The sequence below is a fragment of the Schistocerca serialis genome, chromosome 4, assembly GCF_023864345.2.
Source record: "Schistocerca serialis cubense isolate TAMUIC-IGC-003099 chromosome 4, iqSchSeri2.2, whole genome shotgun sequence".
Classification (NCBI taxonomy): domain Eukaryota; kingdom Metazoa; phylum Arthropoda; class Insecta; order Orthoptera; family Acrididae; genus Schistocerca; species Schistocerca serialis.
In genome coordinates, this window is record NC_064641.1 from 512,114,537 (window position 1) to 512,137,082 (window position 22,546).

The following is a 22,546-nucleotide window of genomic DNA, read 5'->3' on the forward strand; positions in this document are numbered from 1 at the left end:
GACAGAGTGTAAACCGAATTTATGCTGAGGTGATGTGAGTCATAGGATAGCGATATGCACAATTACATGTGGCGGTAGTATAGCGCACACAAGGTATAAAAGGGCGGTGCACTGGCGGACCTGTTATTTGTACTCAAGTGATTCATGTCGAAGGTTCCTGACATCTATCGAAATTAACAGACTTTGGACCCGGAATGGTAGATTGACATAGATGCATGTGCCATTCCATTCTGGAAAACGTTAGGGAATTCAGTTTGGAAATCCACAGTGTCTCGAGTGTGCTGAGAATACCTGATCTCAGCCCTCTCACCACAGACAATGCAGTGGCCAACCACCTTCACTTAAAGACTGAGAGCAGTAGTGTTTGTATTGAGTTGTCAGAGCCAACAGACAAGCAACATTACTTGAAATAACCACAGGAATGACATATGGCGAACATATCAGTTAGGACAGTACGCCAAAATCTGACATTAATGGGCTAAGGTAGCAGACAACTGATGTGAGTACCTTTACTAAAAAAACGATATCCCCTGCAGCGCCTCTTCTGAGCTCCTGATCATATTGGTTGAGCTCTAGATGACTGTAAAACTCTGGTCTGGTAATGTGAGTCCCTATTCCTGTTGGTAAGAGCTGATGGTAGAGTTCCACTGTGGTGGAGACCTCACAAAGCCATGCACCCAAGTTGTCGACAAGGCACTGTGCTAACTGGTGGTGATTCCATAATGGTGTGAGCTGTATTTAAATAGAATGGACTGGATTTTTCTAGTTCAACTGAACCGATCATTGACTGGAAATGGTTATGTTTGGCTACTTGGAGACCATTTGCAGCCATTCATGGATTTCATGTTCCCAAATATAATGCAGTATTTATGCATATTAATGCGCCATGTCACTGGGTCACAGCTGTTCACTACTGCTTTGAAGAACATTCTGGACAGTTAGAGTGAATAATTTGGCCACTCAGATCGCCCGACATGAATTCCCATCAGACATTTATAGGACATAATCGAGAGGTCAGTTTGTGCACAAAATACTGCACCGGCAACACCTTCCCAATTATGGACACCTATAGAGGCAGAATAGCTCAGTGTTCCAGCAGGGTACTTCCAACAACTTGTTGAGTCCGTGCCACGCCGAGGTGCTGCACTGTGCCAGACAAAAGGAGGTCCGACACGATGTTCCATAACTTTTATCACCTCAAGGAATACGTTTCGTGCAGAATTTTTTGCTGTACCATTCATAAATAAATACTTACAGAGGAAGCAACTTTTGGAGTTTTATTCAATTGTATATTATGTATGTCTTATCTGCCCTTGTCAATAAAGATTGAGTACAATTTACTAAATATACTGTTACATGCCTAATGTAGTGGACATATTTCTCATTGTTTAAGGGGAGACATAGGCAAAATTGGACAAAAATGATAAAATTTGCCACCAGATAGTTCTGTAGCATGTTAGGAATACTATCTCCAATTTTCACAGATTAATTCGAACTACAAATGATAAAAAGGCTGTCTTGTTTCACTCACTGCGCAGCGCCACGCCCACTTTTCTAGCGACACTCTTCTTGTTTGCAATGTTTTATTACTTCCTGCTCTCAAAAAGCATCAGAAGATATAGAACGCTATGGAACCGTTTACGTAGTCTTATCTTTGCTTTCCGCTAGCTATCTTTGGTAGTTGTTATTGTCTGTGGTGCAAAAATATAAACATTTCAGCTCTGCTGTTAGTGTGAGAATTACGACTGTGTTCAAGCTTTCTTGTATGATTTACCATTTAAAATGTCAAGATATAGTGGTAAAGTGTTTAAGAAAGTGGCTAAAGCTCGCCATTTATTTGTGAATAAACAGTTTCTGCAAGTGAATCAACATAATTCCGCGGAAGATAATTGTGAAGCTCAGACAACGAGCAGTTCACAGAAGAAGCTTGGAAGTGGTATAGAGTTTCAGTCCACTAAAGACGAAGTGAATAGTGGTTTTAGGATAATTGATTTATAAATTATGTGTTCTAAGATTAGAAATTCGTGTGCATGTTGTAACTGTGGCAATAAGTCTTCAAGATTATATGACAGTAAAGACAGAGATGGTATTATCTGTCATATGCACTTGTTTTATGACAGCTGTCATACTGACATTCAATTCAAAACATCAACTGCTAAGAATTGGATTTATGAAGCCAACATAAGATTCTGCTATGGGATGAGATGTGTTGGTGTTGGAAGGGAAGGTAGCAATTTGTTTTGTGCAATAATGAAAATGCCAATAATGAATATGCCTTTAATATCTCACCAGAGCGAAATGAGGCATGGAGTTAGATATGTGAAATATCTTGGTGGTGGAGATTCTAGTGCTTTCAAATCTGCTGTAGAAAGCAAGCCATATGGAAATGGAGCCAACATTGAAAAGCTGGAGTGTGTGGGGCACATTCAGAAGAGGATGGTCAGGAGACTTCTGGAACTGAAGCGAGAACAAAAAGTTGCACAACTCAAAGATGGGAAGCCACTGGGTGGGCCACAGCGCCTGACTGACAAAGAGATCCACAAATTGCAAATATATTATGACAAAGCTATAAATCAAAACACTGGAGATTTGAAAGCAATGCAGAAGAGAGTGTGGGCAATATTTTTTTCACAAGTTGTCAATTGAGGAGAGCCAGTACATTAATTGTGTGATATATCCTGGTGCAAATATAAGTAGGCAAAAGCAGAAAACAACACCTATTCACATGAACACAGTCTTCCTAAAAGCAGTCTTAAACAGCATAAAGCCAACATTCCAGTTTCTGGCTCATCCAGATTTGTTGAAATGTACCCACAGTGGAACACAAAACCCAAATGAGAGCTTCAACAGTCTCATTTGGAAAAGATGTCCAGAAACAACATTTAGCTCATCTACAGTAGTTAAAATTGCCACATATGATGCATGTCTTGTACTTAATGATGGTAACATTGGAAGAATAAGGACCCTTACTGGACTAGGATTTGTTGCAGGTTGCTTCACCGAGGAGTTATTGTAGAAGATAGATACTGTGTGTGTTGCACGTTCTGAACTATCTGTGAAAGGTATAGCCAAAAGGGCATGCCAGAAACATCAGATAAAAAGAAAACAGGTACACAAAGAGCAAGAAGACAAAATTTATGGTTATGCTCAACATTAAGGTAATAGTTTATGGTGTAAATCCTTATAAAATCTTGTAAGCTCATTTCCTGGAACTTTCATTTTTGAGTGTATAAGGAACATTTTCCCCTGAACCAATGGAGATAGAAAAGTGAAATTTTCTGCGGACTTTGTTTATAGTATAACACAACTTCCTGTGATACAATTTATTTCTAAGTGTATTTCTGTCAAAATTATTTACTTTTCTGTGAAATTGAAGTTGATTTGTTTCATGCACGTAAATTTATCAAATAAATTGCAAGAGCTCTAAAACTGATATTAAAAAACTGTTCACAAGTTTGCTTATCTGATGACTAAGAATTACCTCCCACAATATGAAAGTTGTTAAGTAAAGTAATTTTTGTGAAAATGTTCCTTGTGTGACAGCATGTGTTGTGAAAATTTCCAACAATGCCATGATCAAATTTTTGAGGAAAAAATTTGAAAAATTCCAGAATGTAGCCAATAACATGATTACCTCACGTGCAAAATTTGGTTTTATTACCTTTCAAGCACCAAAATCTGTGTTAGATTATGTAAACATATCCATTTTCTCCTATGTCCTCTCTTAATGTTTCTGTAAGAAGTAGAAATATTTATAATACTTTTGTAGCTTAGTACATGTATGATGTATACACAAAACTTGTGTTTTCGTTCAAAGACAAATGAACACAAAAATTTTATACAAAAGACTATAACTGTATAAAATGTGTGACTGCGTCAAAACATTTGGAACTTTGCCCTTCTCACTATCATATTTGCCAATTAGTCAATTACATTGCCTCTTTTCTACAGTCAGCTGCATTTAAATGTGTTTTCATAAATTCCGTTCACCCAATTCTTCAGTTACTGATAACATATGGAGAAGTCTCATACAATAATCAGATGTGAAAATGATGCCATCAAGCTTTTTTCTGTGGTAAATGTTTTGGGGGTCCCCATTTGCTATTCACCCCAACAGCATGAACATCAGTGGTCAGTTCAAGTTACTGATTTCCTGGCTGCCATCGATCCCAGTCCACCAGGCTGCATGTGTCCCATCCAGCAGCTCCATATGACCCTGGTTCAACAGTATGTACAAGCAGACAAAGAGAACTGCAGTGTGGCATCAGCATCTCGCTGCAGGAAGACACTATCTCTTAATACAAGCTGTCGAATCACTCTTGCATTCCAGTCTTTACCCAGAGCAGCACAGGCAACTGCCTTCTGTTCAAACACACCTCCATATGAATCTATATTTTTAACTGTTAGTTGGGATTGAAGAATGTGACATTGGTAGTCACCTGACAACCAAAGTAAGATGGTGCATAGGAAAAAGCATTCCCAGAGTCTAGCAGCTATTCATCCTAAAAAGGCCGGCAGCAAAGATGGCCGAAACATTGGTGGCACATTTATTTTAGTGTTTTATAATGATGCAGCAAAAGACTCAGAATGATTATATTCGTACTGACAGTGGCATTGGAAGTTATTGGAAGACATATTCTGGAGAAACTCTAGCAGCACTCAGTACATTTAAAATTTGAAAGAAGGCCATGAGAATAATAGATGGAAACAAAATAAGAGAACTGTGCAAACATGCTTTGCAGCACTTACCATACCTGCACTACCTTGCATTTAAATAAAAGAAACCGTTTTATTTTTCAAGACAAATGTAACAGATCATGACAAAAAGTTTGTAGAGGATCTGTGATGTCGATGACAACTCCAGACTTAGGAGAACTTTCATACAATCCATGCAAAAACCGTAAAGGACCGAAACTTTTTAACAAATTCGCTGTGAGAATAAAAGCTATTCAGGACATGAAACCCTTTAAACAATCATTACATTTATTTCAACAATTCCCTTGTTTCTACTCAGTGACAGAATACATTGGTATACAAATTACTGTGTTCAATATGATGCACTTAATTGTATTATATACTGGGTGTCCCATTTATCTTGACCACCCTAAATAACTGTTTGTCCAGATGCAAATTACAGAATGTTTCAAGCAAATGTTCTTTAGCCATCAGGGGGACATCAATCAGTGTGATTGCCTTCGTTGTAGCTTTGTTTTTTTTACAAAGATATGAACAGTGGTATTACGTTTTTAAATGGCACCCTGTATTTTTTATTCAGTTATTCATTTCTCTCCTAAAGACCTATTCAAAAACGTATCACAGTGTACCATTCACTGAAACACAATGTTATTAATTACATAACACAACATTGACATTGACGCTCCCAGCACTTATTGCAGGTACTCGGGGTAATGGAACACATCTATGTGCTAATGTTGACAGAGGACAAACGTAAACATAAGTAGAATGCACACCCGTCATTCCATCAACCATCGTCTGTTGAAGAGTTGTGTGAGTAGAATGTACACCAACGAAGAGAAGGTAGAAATGCTACTCATCTATGGAGAATTTAAGTTAGAAGAAAAGTAATTGCAATACTGTTTTCTTATGTATGGGTACATTTAGTACAGTAGTTTAGTCCTTTTAAATAGTGTTGTGTAGAGTAGGCATACAGTAAGGGTGTCCTTCCTACAAACTGCATCGACATAAGGTTTCTTTTATTGTTGTTGTTTTAGGTAGGCGAAATGCTATGTAGGCAGCGGAACTGTACAGAGAGCGATATCCTGACAAGAACCCAACTTTCCGACGGATGTTTTCTCGTCTTGTTGCGACGTTTCAGGAAACAGGAAGTTTCAACCCACAACAATGCAATCGCTGTAGCATTCGCACAACCAAAGCTGCTGAAGTTGCTGTTCTCACTTCCATTGCTATGAATCCACATGTGAGCACACGACAGCTTGAACATGAGAGTGGTGTTCCTAAAACCTGTATAAATCGTATTCTTACATGTCACCGTTTCCATCCTTACCATGTGTACCAAACATCAAGAATTGCATGGGAATGATTTCCAGAACTGTGTACAGTTCTGTCAGTATCCACAGCAGCAAATACTTGCCAACACGAACTTCTCCTCCAATGTTCTATTTACCGATGAATGTTCCTTCTCAAACAAAGGACAGGTAAATACAAGGAACATGCATTATTGGTGCAGCAACAACCCACAATGGCTTAGACATGTGGAACATCAGCATCAATGGAGAGTTAATGTCCGGTGTGGGATGCTTGGTACTGCCATTATTGGCCTTTATTTCATTAATGGTAGTCCAAACAGCACAGCATATGCCAACTTCCTCAGATAAATTCTTCCTGGATGAAGTGCAGCTAAGAACCAGAATGCTTATGTGGTATCAAAATAATGGATATCTGGAACATAATGCCTTGCATGCACCTGAACCAAAGGTATCCATCCAGGTGGATTGGTCGAGGAGGAACAGTTACTTGGCCTGCTAGGTCTCCTGATTTAAATTCTCTGGACTCTTTTCTTTGAGGATGCATCAAAGATGTTGTCTATCGCGATATTCCAACAACTCCAGAGGACATACAGGGACGTATCATGCTTGCTTGTAATTCTCTTCAGCAGGCAACACTGGAAGCAGTAAATAATTCTTTCATTCCACGAGTGCACCTGTGTATGGGTGTCCAGGGTCACCACTTTGAGCACCTTTGAATGTTCTACTCCTGGACATCGGTACAGGAGAGTGAAAGTCACTTTTATGTTATGTTTTTACTTTGTTTTCATTTGTTTTATGACAACTCCAGCAAGTGGACGAGTTTGTGATCATGGCTCAAGGTCAATGTTTTGGTACGTAATTAATAATGTTGTGTTTCACTGAATGGCACACTCTGATACATTTTTGAATGGATCATTAAGAGAGGAAATGAATTACCAAATAAAAAATACAGGGTGCCATTTAAAAAAAGTCATACTTCTGTTCATCTCTTTGTAAAAAAACAAAGCTACAATGAAGTCAATCATGCTGATTGATAACCCCTGATGGCTAAAGAACATTTGCTTGAATCATTTTGTAATTTGCATCTGAATGAACAGTTATTTAGGGTGGTCAAAATAAATGGGGTACCCAGTATATACTAAGTTTCTATATTATGCTTTATTTATTTATTTACATTTTCTTCGTATCAGACTACCAGAATGACAGCTTTTGGAAACATCATAAAGTATAGTACAAAAATAATTACACTTACAAAATATACTGAATACTTCAACTGCTGCATTTTATATTTTTTATACTATTTACTTTTATTACTTTCCAGCTGATATGCTGCTGGTTCATGTCACAAGTAGCGTCTTAAAATTCATTAAACGAATATAAAAAAATTTCTATAAGAAAAGATTTTAATTTTATGTTAAAATCATTCCCCTTACACATTGTTAAAGAGTTTGGTAATCTGTTAAATCAAATCAAACCACTGATATGTTGGCCTCGACTTGTCATTTTTAATATTGCTATTTTTGAGAAGTAATTATATTTTGGCCTTGTGTTATGATCACGTACTTCATTGCACTTGATAACATCTGTTGGTTGACTCATAAAAATTGTAACTAATTTAAAAATGTATAAACAACATACAAACTGGACCTATGTACTTTTCAGTATTTCTACAACCTGGAGTTTCCATTGTTTAAAAATGTATAAAGAATATGTGTTAGGTATTTACACTGCAAAAAAATTTCATGATGTGATTCTCTATGTTCTATCCCATATAGAAGTATTATTGCTCTTTTCTGTAACAGCAATATCCTTTTTCAGTGGACAACAGCTGCATAGTCCCACAATTCATTTTCATAATGAAGAAAGTTGTACATCGTTCCAAAGGATACTATTTTTGGTGCTAAGTTCAGAACTATCTTTACAAACTGGCTAAGAGCATATAAGGCACAAGTGACTTTATCACATACAGAATTAATTTGGTTTATCCACTGCAAATTTTCATGAGTGCAGACACAGAATCTTACAGCACCCAGTTTCAGTTACCAATATTTTACACGCATTAGTTACATCAGTGTAGTAACAACAGCTCATCATAAATGTCAGTAATTAAAATTTGGTGACATTAATTTTGAAGCCTTGAGTACTGAAATTTCATTGCATGTGTTACACTACTAGTAGCAAAAGATTACAGCTCGTTACATTCTCTACCTTAGAATAACATTCAGGCATCATTGGCATAGCTTTTAATAAGGGAGTTAACGGATTGTACAATTTCGTTACTATGTATAAGGTAAAGGAAGGGACCAAGGTTTGAGCCCTGAGGTACGCCTTATATTGCTGTTTCCCTGGTGGACCTAAAAGTTTATAATTTTATCATTTAATTTGTATGTATGTTTAGTGCACTGTGTACAGTTCAACTAGTATGTGACTAGAAGATGCATTCTAGTGGTCTACATTATGTGCTATTCTATTTGTGCATAAAAATAATGTGCGTGAGTTGTCCAGCATCTGTAGCACAATATGCCATCATGGAAAAAAGTGTCAATAACCTAATAAATGACTTAGCAGTTTCTGTGCATATCCCGCTATAAAGCGAAATATACATTCTGGGAATTACCTCTTAAGCCGTGTCTTAGCAATTGCTTCTTAATATCCTTTCTTCCAAGAGCATCAATCGCGCAAGTTATGCAGGAGAAGTTCTGTGAAGTTGTGAAAGTATGAGGAAGGTTTTGGTGGAAGTAATGCTGTGAGGGTGGACAGTGGGTCGTGTGGCTGTATAACTTAGTCTGTAGAGCGTTGGTCGTGAAAGATACGGTATTGCGTTCGTGTCTGCATCAGGCACACAGTTTTAATCTGCCAAGAGACACCTCCACTTCACGGTGACGTTGACTTCCGTTGCGTCGACGTCCATTGCGACCACTTCTTTCGTGATCCTACAAAACAGTACCATATATTATATCTTACCACTAAGTTCGTTCGGCTTATATGTCATCGATTATATGAGATAATCAAATAACTCCAAAATTTTCGAGGCAGCGTCCCACGCTAGATCTTTGGCCATTTGTCAACTTAGCCATCGTGGTAGTCCCACAGACATATCTGCTGGTGCCCTCTTGCACAACCTCTTAGATAGGTTTCAGTTTTGGTTTGTATTTATGTAAGTGTGCAGTAACTACACGTGAACATGTACGGCAACGAAAAATACGTAGATCCGGTTAGTAAATTTCTATCCTTTGACGAAGTGAAATTTGAGATGTTTTATTTTTTGAAGCAAGAGAAAATAAAAATCACGTGTTTACGTGAGATATGCACATATGGATGTATGCCCTTGGTTGTTTCTGTATGTTATTGAATGTTTAGTTTCATTCATTATCCGCACATTGGCAGTTTGTAATGAATTATACGCAGCTTCAATTAATCATTATTGTATTGTTTATCATATTTATTGCCGCTGTTGTTATATTTAGATCAATCATTTGATGTTGCTGTGACAGTGCACAGAAAGATTTTCAGTATTTATGTGGATACTGTAAGATTTTTACCGTTCGATTCTGAGAATAGTAAAAATATGGGTACATTCACTTTTCAAACTATGGAAGCATTACTATAAATCTTCAACTTTTGTTGCCCAGTCACCCTGAGTTGGATGTAATGTTATGTTGATGATTGAAGTACAAACGTAATACTACTGTGTAGTATTAGAATAATAGTGACCTGATAGACATGATCTCAGCTATTTACTGTGAAAATATGACACACAGCGATTTCGTGTTAATCTGTCGCCGCTTATTGGAATGCTGGGTGTTTACGTTTGGCACTGTAATTAAGATACCGGAACCAAATATTAAACAGTTAAAAATAACATATACATGGCAGCGAAGATTGTAATGCAGGTAGAAGCAAATCTCGTGCAGTTCTAAGGGAGAAAGAAAGAAAGATCCTGCAAGCGTTTTCGACGTTTGTAAACCACGCCGGGTATAGAATATGGTTACCCAAAATTGTTGTTTTTGAAACCTATGCTGAATCCTACAAAGGAGATTTTCGGTCTCCAGAATTATGCGAGTGTCAGACATGTTCCAAAACTGTACAACAGTATCATATTTTGTATTGTGGTAGATCTTCAAAGTGGAACTGAAAATGAGTTTAAGTGAGCCATGTGCCTAATACTCTACACTTAACAGTTTGAAAAACCTTAATCATTCAGTATTCTGATTGAGACAACAGTACTATGCATTTTGATATGTCAGTGGCATGTTAGTCTCTGGTATTCTGCCATTGGAACCTTCCTGAAGATGAATCATTGCAGTGGTAAGCACAGTGATCAGAAATTTCAAACAATGTGTAATATCCTTTCTTATTACGCAACTACCTAAGAAATTAAAACAACATAGGCCTATCTATCGGGTGAAATAAAAACAAACCATTAATAGTGATCTTGTTATCGAAGTACGTAGGGTTGGTTGAACCTAGCGCAATCGGACTTAGCTATGACCTGTGACATAGTGATGTTGAGGGTATATGATGTCTTAACATATGCAAGCAAGATAGAACAGAACACTGACATTATTGATTCTGATTCTTTATTACTTTTTTTAATGTGTATTGTGACTGATTTGTAATGAAACACAATGTTAGGGTTAGTTTGGAATGTGGGGAAGACAATTAATTTGAAATCAGGAGGATAACCCTAGTTTTTGATATGGTGCATATTTTATGCATATTGTGTTTTATGAGTTGTTTATCTCTGTCATTTTGGTGTCGTCATTGGTCAGTGTAGATAGGTGATATCAGTAGGTGTTTACAAATCAACAGATTTCAATCTTCAATTGGTCTATGGATTTTTTTGGTCACTTGTTGCCTCTTTCACCTCTAGCTGTCATTTTAATTTAAAATTGTCTAGTTGCAACATGATTTGGAGACTGCTTTAAACTGCATGTCACCTATAAATGACAGTGTAATTTTGTTACCCATTTTTATCCAGAATTTCTGTATCAGACTTTTCTGGCCTGGATAGATTCAACTCTCAGCAAACAATATATACAGCCATAACTCTGTTTGCTGTTGCCATCAATGATGATGTAAATGCAGTGGGCACCACAATATCTCTCTGTTACTGTATGTGGATAATCTTTGCCTGTACTGTGCCTCTGCATCACTGCGCACTGCTGAGTGCCAACGTCAGGGCTGTCTGGAGAGTACAAGACTGGGCCCTGCATGATGCCCATCAGTTTTCTCCTTAGAAGTCATGAGTTGTGCATTTTTACCAACTGGTCTGTACACCTGCACCCAGAAATATGTCTTGGTGACCAGTGACTTGAAGTCGTCGGAACTTTTCAATTTGTAGGTATTTTATTTGACAACAACCTGACTTGGCTGTCACATGCCTGCCAGCTCGAGATAACTTGTATGCTGAAGCTAAATGCTCTCTTATTTTCTTAGTAACTCCTTGTGGGGTGTGGTCTGGTTAGTTCTTCTTATATTGTACAAATCTCTGGTTTTATCATACTAAGAGTATGGATGTGTTGCCTGTGGGTTGGTAGCACCGATCTTACCAAGTATGCTGGACCCTGTTCACCACACTGGCATGCGATTGTCAACAGGGGTCTTCTGACTGATCCTGTTGACAGCCTCCTGGTGGAAGCCAGTGTCCCATCACTGCGAGTTAGACAACGACAGCTTCTGGCTAATTATGCAGTCACAGTCTGTCAGATACCTACTCACCCATTCCACAGAACTCTGCTTTAGACTGTTAGCACACACCCAGAACTGGGTAGACCAGCTGGGATCCAACTCCATACTCTACTGAAGGACCTCCAACAACCTCTTTGTTTCTAGGGCTCTCCCTCGGCAACCTCCTCCTCCTGCTCCCCCCCCCCCCCCCCCCCCACACACACACACACACACACACACTCCCTGTCCAGTGATACAGTTGGGCCTCTGTTGTGGCCCCAAGAAAGATGCTGATCCTACTGTTCTCCTATCTGTTTTGTTCGATCCTCTACAGTTATTCTAATTCGGTATGAATCTACACGGACGGTTCAAAAGTCAACGATAGGGTTTTACTCTTTTACTCATGCAAGGGGACATGAGAAGCTCACTCTGTCGAGTGCCTGCAGTGTATACACTGCAGAGTTGGTTGCCATTCAAGCTTTACAGTATGTCAAATTCATGAATTCCATGAGTTGCTTGCCTGTGCTATCCCAAAAATCTGTTGGTCGCCAATGTCCAGGACCTCTACAGCTGTGGAAAGACAGTGACCTTCATCTGGACACTGAGCCACATGGGCATTCCAGGAGATGAATTTGTCGATCATCTAGCTAAAGATGCAAATTCAGGAGACCATCTTGATGTCAATACCGGACGCAGACTTAGATTTCAACTTTGATCCAATATTGTAAGGCTCTGAGAATTGGAATGGCAGGCTGCTACGGCCCAATACAAGTTAAGAGCGATTAAGGGGTCCACAAAGGTGTGGCATCCATCTTTCCAGGCCTTTTGGAAAGATGCTGTTGTGACGGGCTGACTGTGCATCAGCCACACTAGACTCACCTGCGAGTTCCTTCTGTGTTGGGAGGGTCCTCCTCATTGCAGCTGTGATAGTCCATTGTCAGTAATGCATGTTCTTGGTGAATGCGTCCTGATGGCCGACCCGCAGCACACTCTCAGCTTGCCTACCTCACTACCTCAGATGCTTGTGGATGATGAGGCGGCCACTACCAAAGTGTTGCATTTCCTGAGGGAGAGCAGTTTTTGCACTAAACTATAATAGTCCCCCACTTTCAGTGTTAGGGGTAGATGTGGGGCAGGCGAGTCTCCCTATGCAGTGGGTACCCCCACTCCGTGTGACTGCAGTTTGTGTACTTTCATCCTCCCTCACCTTTTTGTGCCTTTAGACCCTCTTGTGTGTGGTGCTGCTTGGATTATTTCTCTGTTTTATTTTACATATTGTGTTAAAACTTCTGCCACATCCTTTTTCAAACTCTTTTACTTGGTTATATAGTTGGAGCAGCCAAGTCCCCACTTTTTCTCTTTTTACATGTTTCTCTCTTGAAAAGGAGGGACTGACAACCTAGCAGTTTAATCTCTTTGAACACATAATCATCACCGTCGTCATCTGTAAGTTAGTTTAATAGTCAGAAGAAGCAAGTACTTACCAACTCCAGTATGTCCAGTATACCCTGGTTGGGATAACAATGTGACGACAGATAGTTTTTTTACGTTAAGATACTATAGCTAGAAGAAGAGAATGAACATTGTTGTGCCTTCTGTCCTACTCACCATTTTCGTATCACTGATTGAAGTCCCAGGTACAAAAGTCAGATTGGGACAACAGTTGTTGCTGGATATGTAATTATTGTGATTTTTTATTTGTACTTCTCTGTGGTGATTGTTTTATATTACAAAACAGAAAGACTGAAACCAGAAGCAAAAGTGCATGGAAAAGTGACGAAGCTGTTAGAATACTGCAAGGGAGACTCAGTAATACACTTGAACTGGAAATATGTGAGTAGATAGTGTCTTGAAAGGCACAGGTGTTGCTGCTGTAGCCATATTGCACCCGCCGTGGATAATGCAGCATAGACAACATCCCCCCCCCTCCCCCCATCAATGTACTCACCACGTTCATGTTGATCTGATCCACATTTAGGTCATGCTACAGCTTGCTATTTTTAAATTCCACACGATGAAACCCTCTCTCCCTCCCTCTCTTTCATAAGTGAATGGATAATACTCCTCCCCTACATGTTTTATTTAATAATAGCTTATCACCGGCTGGCATTTCTTTTCTCTTGACTTTTAATACTGATTCAGCTTTACGCAAATTATCAACCATCAGCCACAGGCAAATCCCTAGGAAATTAAATTTAACCTCCTCCAAACCAGGTTAATCAACTTTAATAGTAACTCGACCGACACTCCCCCCCCCCCCCCCCACTTTTCCCCTTGTAGTAAATGCAGCACTACAATTTTCTATACAAAGAGGAAAATCAACCAACACAGACATGCAAAACCAGACACTCTGCCCTGAATACAAACGAAGAATTTTCTCAAAATTAAATAAGTAGCCTACTTCTCGAAGTGTGTAACCTTCTTAACCAATTGTTAAATACAATCACACTGCCAGCTTCACTTAAATGGATCATTAGTTCAACGATTGGACCAACAGAGGTTGCACAAAAATATGGAAGCACCAAAATCACTACACATCACAACACCTAATACGGTGTAAGACACCTGTTGGCATTAAATACAGCTTCCAGGCATGTCGGAGTGGATGAGTACAGGTCCAGTACGCTTTACAAGGGAATCTTAGAATCTTATACCATTCTTCCTGAAAAATAGTGGTAAGTTCAGATAATGATGATGGAGGTGTATAGCGATCATGCACTGTTCTCTTCAAAATAGATCACAAAGCATCAATAATATTGAAATCTTGGAACTGTGGTTGTCAGGGGAGATGTGACAGTTCATCCAGGTGCCAGATGCTTACAAAGCTAGTCTTGGATGCGCAAGCAGTGTGAACAGGGATCCTGTCATCTTTCAAAGCAGCATCACCTTTGGGGCACAAACATAACATGTGATGGACCTGGCCAGCCAGAACGTTCACATAACCCTTGGCAGTAACACAATCTGGCAGAGCAGCCATCGGACCAACTGAATACCATAATATTGCTGCCCAAATCATTGTTAAACTCTCGCTGTGTTTTGCTCCTGAAGTGTGAACTTGACCGGAAGTTGAAAACAGTGTGAAACAAGACTCATCTGACCAAATGACTTTCTTCCATTGCCCCATAGTACAGGTTTTATATCTTTGACACCAAATTTTCCTGTTAAAGGCATTTATATCACTGATGAGTTGTTTTGGAATTCCAGCTCACCCTGTAATTTCCTGCTTATGGAGCTCCCTTTTTGTTGTTTTGGTGCCAAAAAGGTTCACTGGTGCAACATTCAGTACTGTAGTGACTTTCACAGGTGTCTTTGCTTTATTTTTCATCACAATCCTCTTCAGTGGCTGCCTGCCAGTTTTGTCCGAGTTGTTACTTAGTGGATGATACTTTTCCACTTTCAGTGTATGCTGCACAAACTTTTGGTGTGGTGTCTTTGAAACACCAAATGCTTAGGCTCTCTTGATTATAGTAGCACCCACCATACAAGCACCAACAATTTTTCCATGATTGAATCCACTTAGTTTCGACATAAGGCACTCACAACTGCACCGAACACTGTTCTGGTGACGACTGACACTTGCAATGTATTGAGGAGTATGCACGGGAGCTGTTCATGGTCAGACACAACAGTGAAACCCGCAGACTTGGCTATCATCTTCATTTATTTTCAAACAAGCATTTCTCATGGTGTTTCCATATTTTTGTCCAAACCATGTAGATGTTAAGTTCACTTAATGACAACATTCAGTACAGCTCATCTTTTCACCAGTGACCCTATGTAAACTCAAAAACTCAGATTTTATAACCACACAGCCCCACCAGAGAAATTGTGTCTCTTGAAATATGATAACCAAATTGTCCCTCTTTCCTTGAGTGTGTTCCAGAGGGAGGGGAACTGCATGCTGAGTGGCACTAGTGCCAGAAATGAGCTCAGTAACAGCAGTAATTAGTGGGGCTTGTTGGATAAGTGTCAGACTACAAATCCAAAGATCCTGAATTCAATCCCTAGTCACTACTAGAATTTTTTTCCTTTCACATATTACATGTTTCACCTTAATTTAAAATTTTCATGTTGTACCATAACTTGGAGTCTGTGAAACTGTAGGTGCCCATATATCTGGCTGGATGGGGCTATTCAAAGATGGAAGGAAGGCAAGAGCTTACCACCTCCAGTAGCACCAATAAAGCACTGCAGAATTCAAATATACTTTCACATTGAGGACAGCTGTACTTTTATACACAAAACCAACATATGTGACAGATTAAATATGAACCACCACAAAATCATAGGATTGCTGTACCACAAAGATCAACTAAATGATATACTGAAAGCAAAAGACATGAGAGATTGCCAACTGACACATAGAAACAATAATATTGGAGACATGATATATGTAACATGTAATATCCTTGTTCAGAGAACATACTGATAGATTACATTGTTCCCTAGAGCTGTCATGTTTGCATACACAAATGAGGGTGATCTTCTAGGAACAGGGATATTGTAAAATGCAGAACTTTGCTTGTTGTTTGCAAAAGTAAACAAAAATAAGAGCAAGGACATCTTTCAGCCTGTGAATATTTACTGTAGAGGAACTAATTACAAGAGAACTTGGTTTTCTACAGCTGTAGTGTGCAAGCCACCTAATAGTGAATGATGGAGGGTATTTCTTGTACAAGTAACACTATCTATTTCCTGTTCCATTCATGTTCTAAATTTTAGAAGGAACCATCCACATTCTGTGCTTGTTCGTGGTATAGATCAAATGTTTGCAGTGCATTTGTTGAGGTTTGAGGCAGCAAGATACTTGGTACCCAATGAATAGTTTTTCACCAGCTATGTTTACTCTGCTAACATCTGGACTAATAACATTTTGTGGATAGTGTTTCCTTCACTGTGGTGATGCTGATCTATAGTGCAGTGCAATGTTTACGTTAGGTTGGAAGGTAATAACTTGGTTTTGAGTTGGCAAAGTGAATGTTTATAATTGTGAACCCTGGTTGTTACAACAGAAGGATTAGTAGCATAGCTGGAGATCTGTGATAACTTGTAAGTGGATGTTTCCATTTCTATTTATGTTGCTTGCATCCAGAATCCTGTAGTATAACAGAAACACCAAGGTTGGGCAGAAACAAAAAGTGGAAACGCAATTTTAAATTATTTATTACATGTATTTGTATATTTGTCCTTCAAGTCAAAATTCTTCAACAAATATTCAATTTGATAACAATTCAACACCTTGTATCCACTTCTGCACATGTGCCCCAAAAACCACCATACGAATCCATATTTTTCTTCTCTTATTATCTTCATGGTCCTTACGTGAAAATAATATTGTTGTCCTTTCTGGGATTTACACTTGAGTTCATAAAGGAGCTCCATGATACTCTGGTGTTGATTGAACCTGCTGGTTACATATCTAGCAGCCTGCCTCTGAATTGCTTTAATCTGACCTGGCAAGGATCTCAAACATTGGAGCAGTACTCAAGAATGTGTCACATTAGTGTTCTATATGCAGTCTACTTTACAGATGAACTGCACTTTCATATAATTCTCCCAATGAAACAAAGTCAATAATTTGGCTTTTTTACTACCGTCCTTATGTGCTCGTTCCACTTCATTTGATTTTACGTTATTACGCCTGTATTTGTAGACTTAGAGAAAGCTTTTGACAGTGTTAACTGGAATACTCTCTTTCAAATTCTGAAGGTGGCAGGTATAAAATACAGGGAGCAAAAGGCTATTTACAATTTGTACAGAAATCAGATGGCAGTTATAAGAGTCGAGGGGCATGAAAGGGAAGCAGTGGTTGGGAAAGGAGTGAGACAGGGTTGTAGCCTCTCCCCCATTTTATTCAATCTGTATATTGATCAAGCAGTAAAGGAAACAAAAGAAAAATTCGGAGTAGGTATTAAAATTCGTGGAGAAGAAGTAAAAACTTTGAGGTTTGCCGATGACATTGTAATTCTGTCAGAGACAGCAAAGGACTTGGAAGAGCAGTTGAATGGAATGGACAGTGTCTTGAAAGGAGGATATAAGATGAACATCAACAAAAGCAAAACGAGGATAATGGAATATAGTCAAATTAAATCGGGTGATGCTGAGGGAATTAGATTAGGAAATGAGACACTTAAAGTAGTAAAGGAATTTTGCTATTTAGGGAGTAAAATAACTGATCATGGTCGAAGTAGAGAGGATATAAAATGTAGACTGGCAATGGCAAGGAAATCGTTTCTGAAGAAGAGAAATCTGTTAACATCGAGTATAGATTTAAGTGTCAGGAAGTCGTTTCTAAAAGTATTTGTATGGAGTGTAGCCATGTATGGAAGTGAAACATGGACGATAACTAGTTTGGACAAGAAGAGAATAGAAGCTTTCAAAATGTGGTGCTACAGAAGAATGCTGAAGATAAGATGGGTAGATCATGTAACTAATGAGGAGGTATTGAATAGGATTGGGGAGAAGAGAAGTTTGTGGCACAACTTGACTAGAAGAAGGGATCGGTTGGTAGGACATGTTTTGAGGCATCAAGGGATCACAAATTTAGCATTGGAGGGCAGCATGGAGGGTAAAAATCGTAGAGGGAGACCAAGAGATGAATACACTAAGCAGATTCAGAAGGATGTAGGTTGCAGTAGGTACTGGGAGATGAAGAAGCTTGCACAGGATAGAGTAGCATGGAGAGCTGCATCAAACCAGTCTCAGGACTGAAGACCACAACAACAACAACAACGCCTGTATATTTAATCGACATGACTGTGTGAAGCAGTACACCACTGATGCTGTATTTGAACATTACAGGATTGCTTTTCCTACTCATTGGCATTAATTTACATTTTTCTGTATTTTGAGCATGTTAGAGAAAGTTAATGTTGATGCATTAAGTACTGTACTTAGGTATTTCTGCCACAGCAGAAAATAAAAGGTATTGCCAGACTTTCCTTGGGATGTACACAGTCAGAATTGCAACAGTAAATCTCCATGATGGACAACACCTTTCTTCTAGTGACTATCAGTGGAGTTCGTAGAGTGTTTCTGGTCGTGTGGATGAATTACATTTCCTTAAGTTTCTCCAATGAATCTTAGTCTAGCATCTGCTTTTCCTACAATTTTGTTATATGGTCATTCCTCTTTAGGTCACTCCAGACAGTTAATTTTAGGTATTTTACAGTTATTTACTGCTTTCACTGATTTACCACCTATGGCATAATGAAATAAGTCAGTCTCTTCGCATATTTACATGCAATACATTATGTTAATTTGCACTAAAAGTCGACTGCCAGTCATTGCACCAGTAGGCAATCATCTGCTGTTTTTCTGCATTTTGCTACAGTCTTCTGCTGTTGTAATCCTCTAAATGACAATAACATGCACAAAAAAAACTCATTGTTCATCCAGTTATCTGCCAGAACACTTAAATATTATAGTAAACAGTAAAGACCCTATAACCCTTCTTGACATACTCCCAAAATTCATTTACATCTGTTGATTGTGTTCTGTTAACGACGACATGTTAAGCTTTGTCTTCTACACTGAAGAGCCAAAGAAACTGGTACACCTGCCTAATATCGTGTAGGGCCCCCAGAAGCATGCAGAAGTGCCGCAGCATGACGTGGCATGGACTCGACTAATGTCTGAAGTAGTGCTGGAGGGAATTGACACTGTGAATCCTGCAGGGCAGTCCATAAATCTGTAAGAGTACGAGGGGATGGAGATCTCTTACGAACAGCACGTTTCAAGGCAGCCCAGATATGCTCAATAATGTTCATGTCTGGGGAGTTTGGTGGCCATTGGAAGTGTTTAAACTCTAAAGAGTGTTTCTGGAGCCACTCTGTAGCAATTCTGGACATGTAGGATGTTGCTTTGTCCTGCTGGAATTGCCCAGTCCATCGGGATGCGCAAATGACATGAATGGATGCAGGTGATCAGACAGGATGCTTACATGCGTGTCACCTGTCAGAGTAATTTCTAGACATATCAGAGATCCCAAATCACTCCAACTGCACACGCCCCATACGATTACAGAGCCTTCATTCTACTGACGTGCAGGGTCCATGGATTCATAATGTTGTTTCCATACCCACAAACGTCCATCCACTCCATACAGTTTGAAATGAGACTCGTCCGACCAGGCAACATGTTTCCAATAATCAACAGTCCAACGTCGGTGTTGACGGGCCAGGCTAGGCGTAAAGTTTTGTGCCGTGCTGTCATTAAAGATACACGAGTGGGCCTTAGCCTCCGAAAGCCCATATCAATGATGTTTCGTTGAATGGTTTGTATGCTGCCACTTTGGCCACTTTGGATGACCCAGCATTGAAATCGGCAGCAATTGGCGAAAGGATTGCACTTCTGTCATGTTTAACGATTCACTTCAGTCATTTTTGGTCCTTTTCTTGCAGGATCTTTTTCCGGTCACAGCAGTATCAGAGATTTCAAGTTTTACCAGATTCCTTATATTCACGGTACACTCTTGAAATGGTTGTACAGGAAAATCCATACTTCATCACTACCTCAGAAATGCTGTGTCCCATCGCTTGTGCACCGACTGTAACACCATGTTCAGACTCACTTAAATCTTGCTTACCTGGTGTTGTAGCAGCAGTAACTGATCCAATAACTGTGCCAGACACTTGTTGTCTTATATAGGCTTTGCTGACTGCGGCAATGTATTTGGCCTGTCTATATATGTCTGTATTTGAATACGCATGCCTATACCAGTTTATTTGGCACTTCAGTGTAGTAAGTCCTGAATATAACCACAAACCTGGTCCTATACTAAATAATTTATTTCATTCACAAAATGACAATGTGAACTGGTATGGAATGACTTACAAAAAGTCAAGAAACATGGCATTAAACTGGGTGTCATTCTCTATTGATACTAAATAACATAGGTAAATGACGTGTACTTAGCTCCTGAAGATCTCTGTTTGTAATCTCCATGCTGATTTTTAAAATGGGGATTTTCATTCTCTAAAAAGGTCATAATTCTGCAAGAGGTATTTGTATATGATACTGACCTATAATTATGTGCATATGTCTTGAACTTGAGAATGACCTGTACTTTTTCCCCAATCGTTTGGTACACTGCTGCTAAAAGGGGAGCAAGTTCTTTTACATAATATCATCTTGTCCAGATGCCTTTCCATTGCTGAAAGGCTTTGATTCCTATTCTGTGATCACATATCTCACTGTCTGCCATTTCACTATTTCAGTGATAGTTATTATCTTTCACCATGAAACAATCTTAAGAGACCGTATTCCTTCTCAGTGTCATCTTTCAACTTTTGTGCCTGTATTGTGACTGAGTGACTGAAAGCTAATTTCGAGCTGCCTTTTGACTTAAAACAAGACCCAAACTATGTAGCCATTCTGGTCAAGTCAGGTGGCAATCTCATAATTTTGCTCAGCACTTCAAGAATTAAGATTATGCACAGTTCCTTTGAATTTTATCCTTTGGTGCTCTACAGCTTTGTACCAAGAGCTGAATACTTGATGATGTCTGCTCGTATAGTACAGACTCATTTATTACATGCATGGTACACTGGTTACATAGAATAGGTGTACCATACTCATAACCAGGCCTAGGCCTGGTTAATTATGAGCTGTAGGTGAGAGCCTCAGAAAGTCAAAGTCCATCACAGTGCTTGTTATATATGTGTAACAGCTGGACTGTTGAGTCTGAGTACTGAAGAGAGCAACATGTAAGTGAACCTCTGCTATGCATGTTGTTACATTTATTCTGAGTGGGAAGAAGTTGGATGGTGCAGTGTGATCCTATTTGTGCTGAGGATTGTGTTCCTGGTGAGCATTGCTGCACACTGTGTAAACACTGTGATTCACATGCCACTGGTGGTAGGAGCATGCAAACCTTACCACCTTTATTGATATCAGATTCATGGGCTCCAACACTCTTGTTATTATATTATTAGGCAAAATAGATTTCCTGCTGTTCTCGACATTCCCTGTAACACCTATAGTCAGTGATGCTGTATTCAGCTTATAGCTACTGATTCCCTCCTCTGTGTCAGCTGAATCAGAAAGGTAGAATCTGTTTGTTTACAAGGAGGTTAAGATGTAGCATACTGAGTCGGTTCTCTGATTGATTCTCAGTCTTTTTAACCTGCCCAATCTCTGCTAAAAGTTTAAATCCACAGACTCTCCCAACCTATAGCTGGAAAATGGAAGTGTCCCCCTATTACAATGGTGTAACTATATATACATACAGTGTAATTGTAGCAGTTACTCAGTCAAATGTGGCATCAAGCCAAAAAGCCATAAATGCAAAGTGCAATGAGCTTGCAATTATCATCATTGACTACTTGGTCACCGAATCTACTATGTGAGTGTCAGTTGCTTATTGAGGTAATGTTGGAACATTGTTCTAATTATATTTCTTATTTTTTCTCTACTCATTAGAGACAAATGCTTAATGGCCTGTGACTCCCTTTTTCCCCACATCAGTCATTAAAACTGAGTGAATGTTTAACCTGTATAGTGTTATCACTGTTAAAGGGACGAGTGATGTAGATATTATTTATACTGTAAAATAATGGGTTTCGCTGATACTTTTTCACCAGTGGTTTAATACGAATTCTTTGCCTTCTTTTCAGGCGTATGAGTCTTATCAATATGGAGGACTGGATTATGATCCTCACACTTCAGAAGCTCCTGCTGAGTATGACTATGAACAGTATTCACAAATAGACAAAACTGTCAGGGACTTTCTTCTGTATTTTGCAGAATGTGTCAATGAGAGAATGTTGTTTGAATTGCAGTCTCTGTATGAAACTCAGTAAGTAAACAGAATGAAATAGAGCAAATTGATAGCTTATATTATGACTGTTGAAGGGATTGGGAAATAC

The 22,546-nt window shown here is 39.0% G+C and overlaps 1 protein-coding gene across 1 annotated transcript in view; it reads left to right on the top strand.

Moving 5' to 3' along the window:
- Positions 1-9,065: 9,065 nt before the first annotated feature.
- Positions 9,066-22,546, top strand: part of LOC126475232 (eukaryotic translation initiation factor 3 subunit L) — a 62,922-nt gene continuing 49,441 nt past the window's right edge. Inside the window, exons 1-2 of the mRNA XM_050102909.1 lie at positions 9,066-9,222; positions 22,295-22,476. Coding sequence (XP_049958866.1) covers positions 9,193-9,222; positions 22,295-22,476 — 212 coding nt within the window. The 5' untranslated portion in view covers positions 9,066-9,192. The remainder of the gene's footprint in view (positions 9,223-22,294; positions 22,477-22,546) is intronic.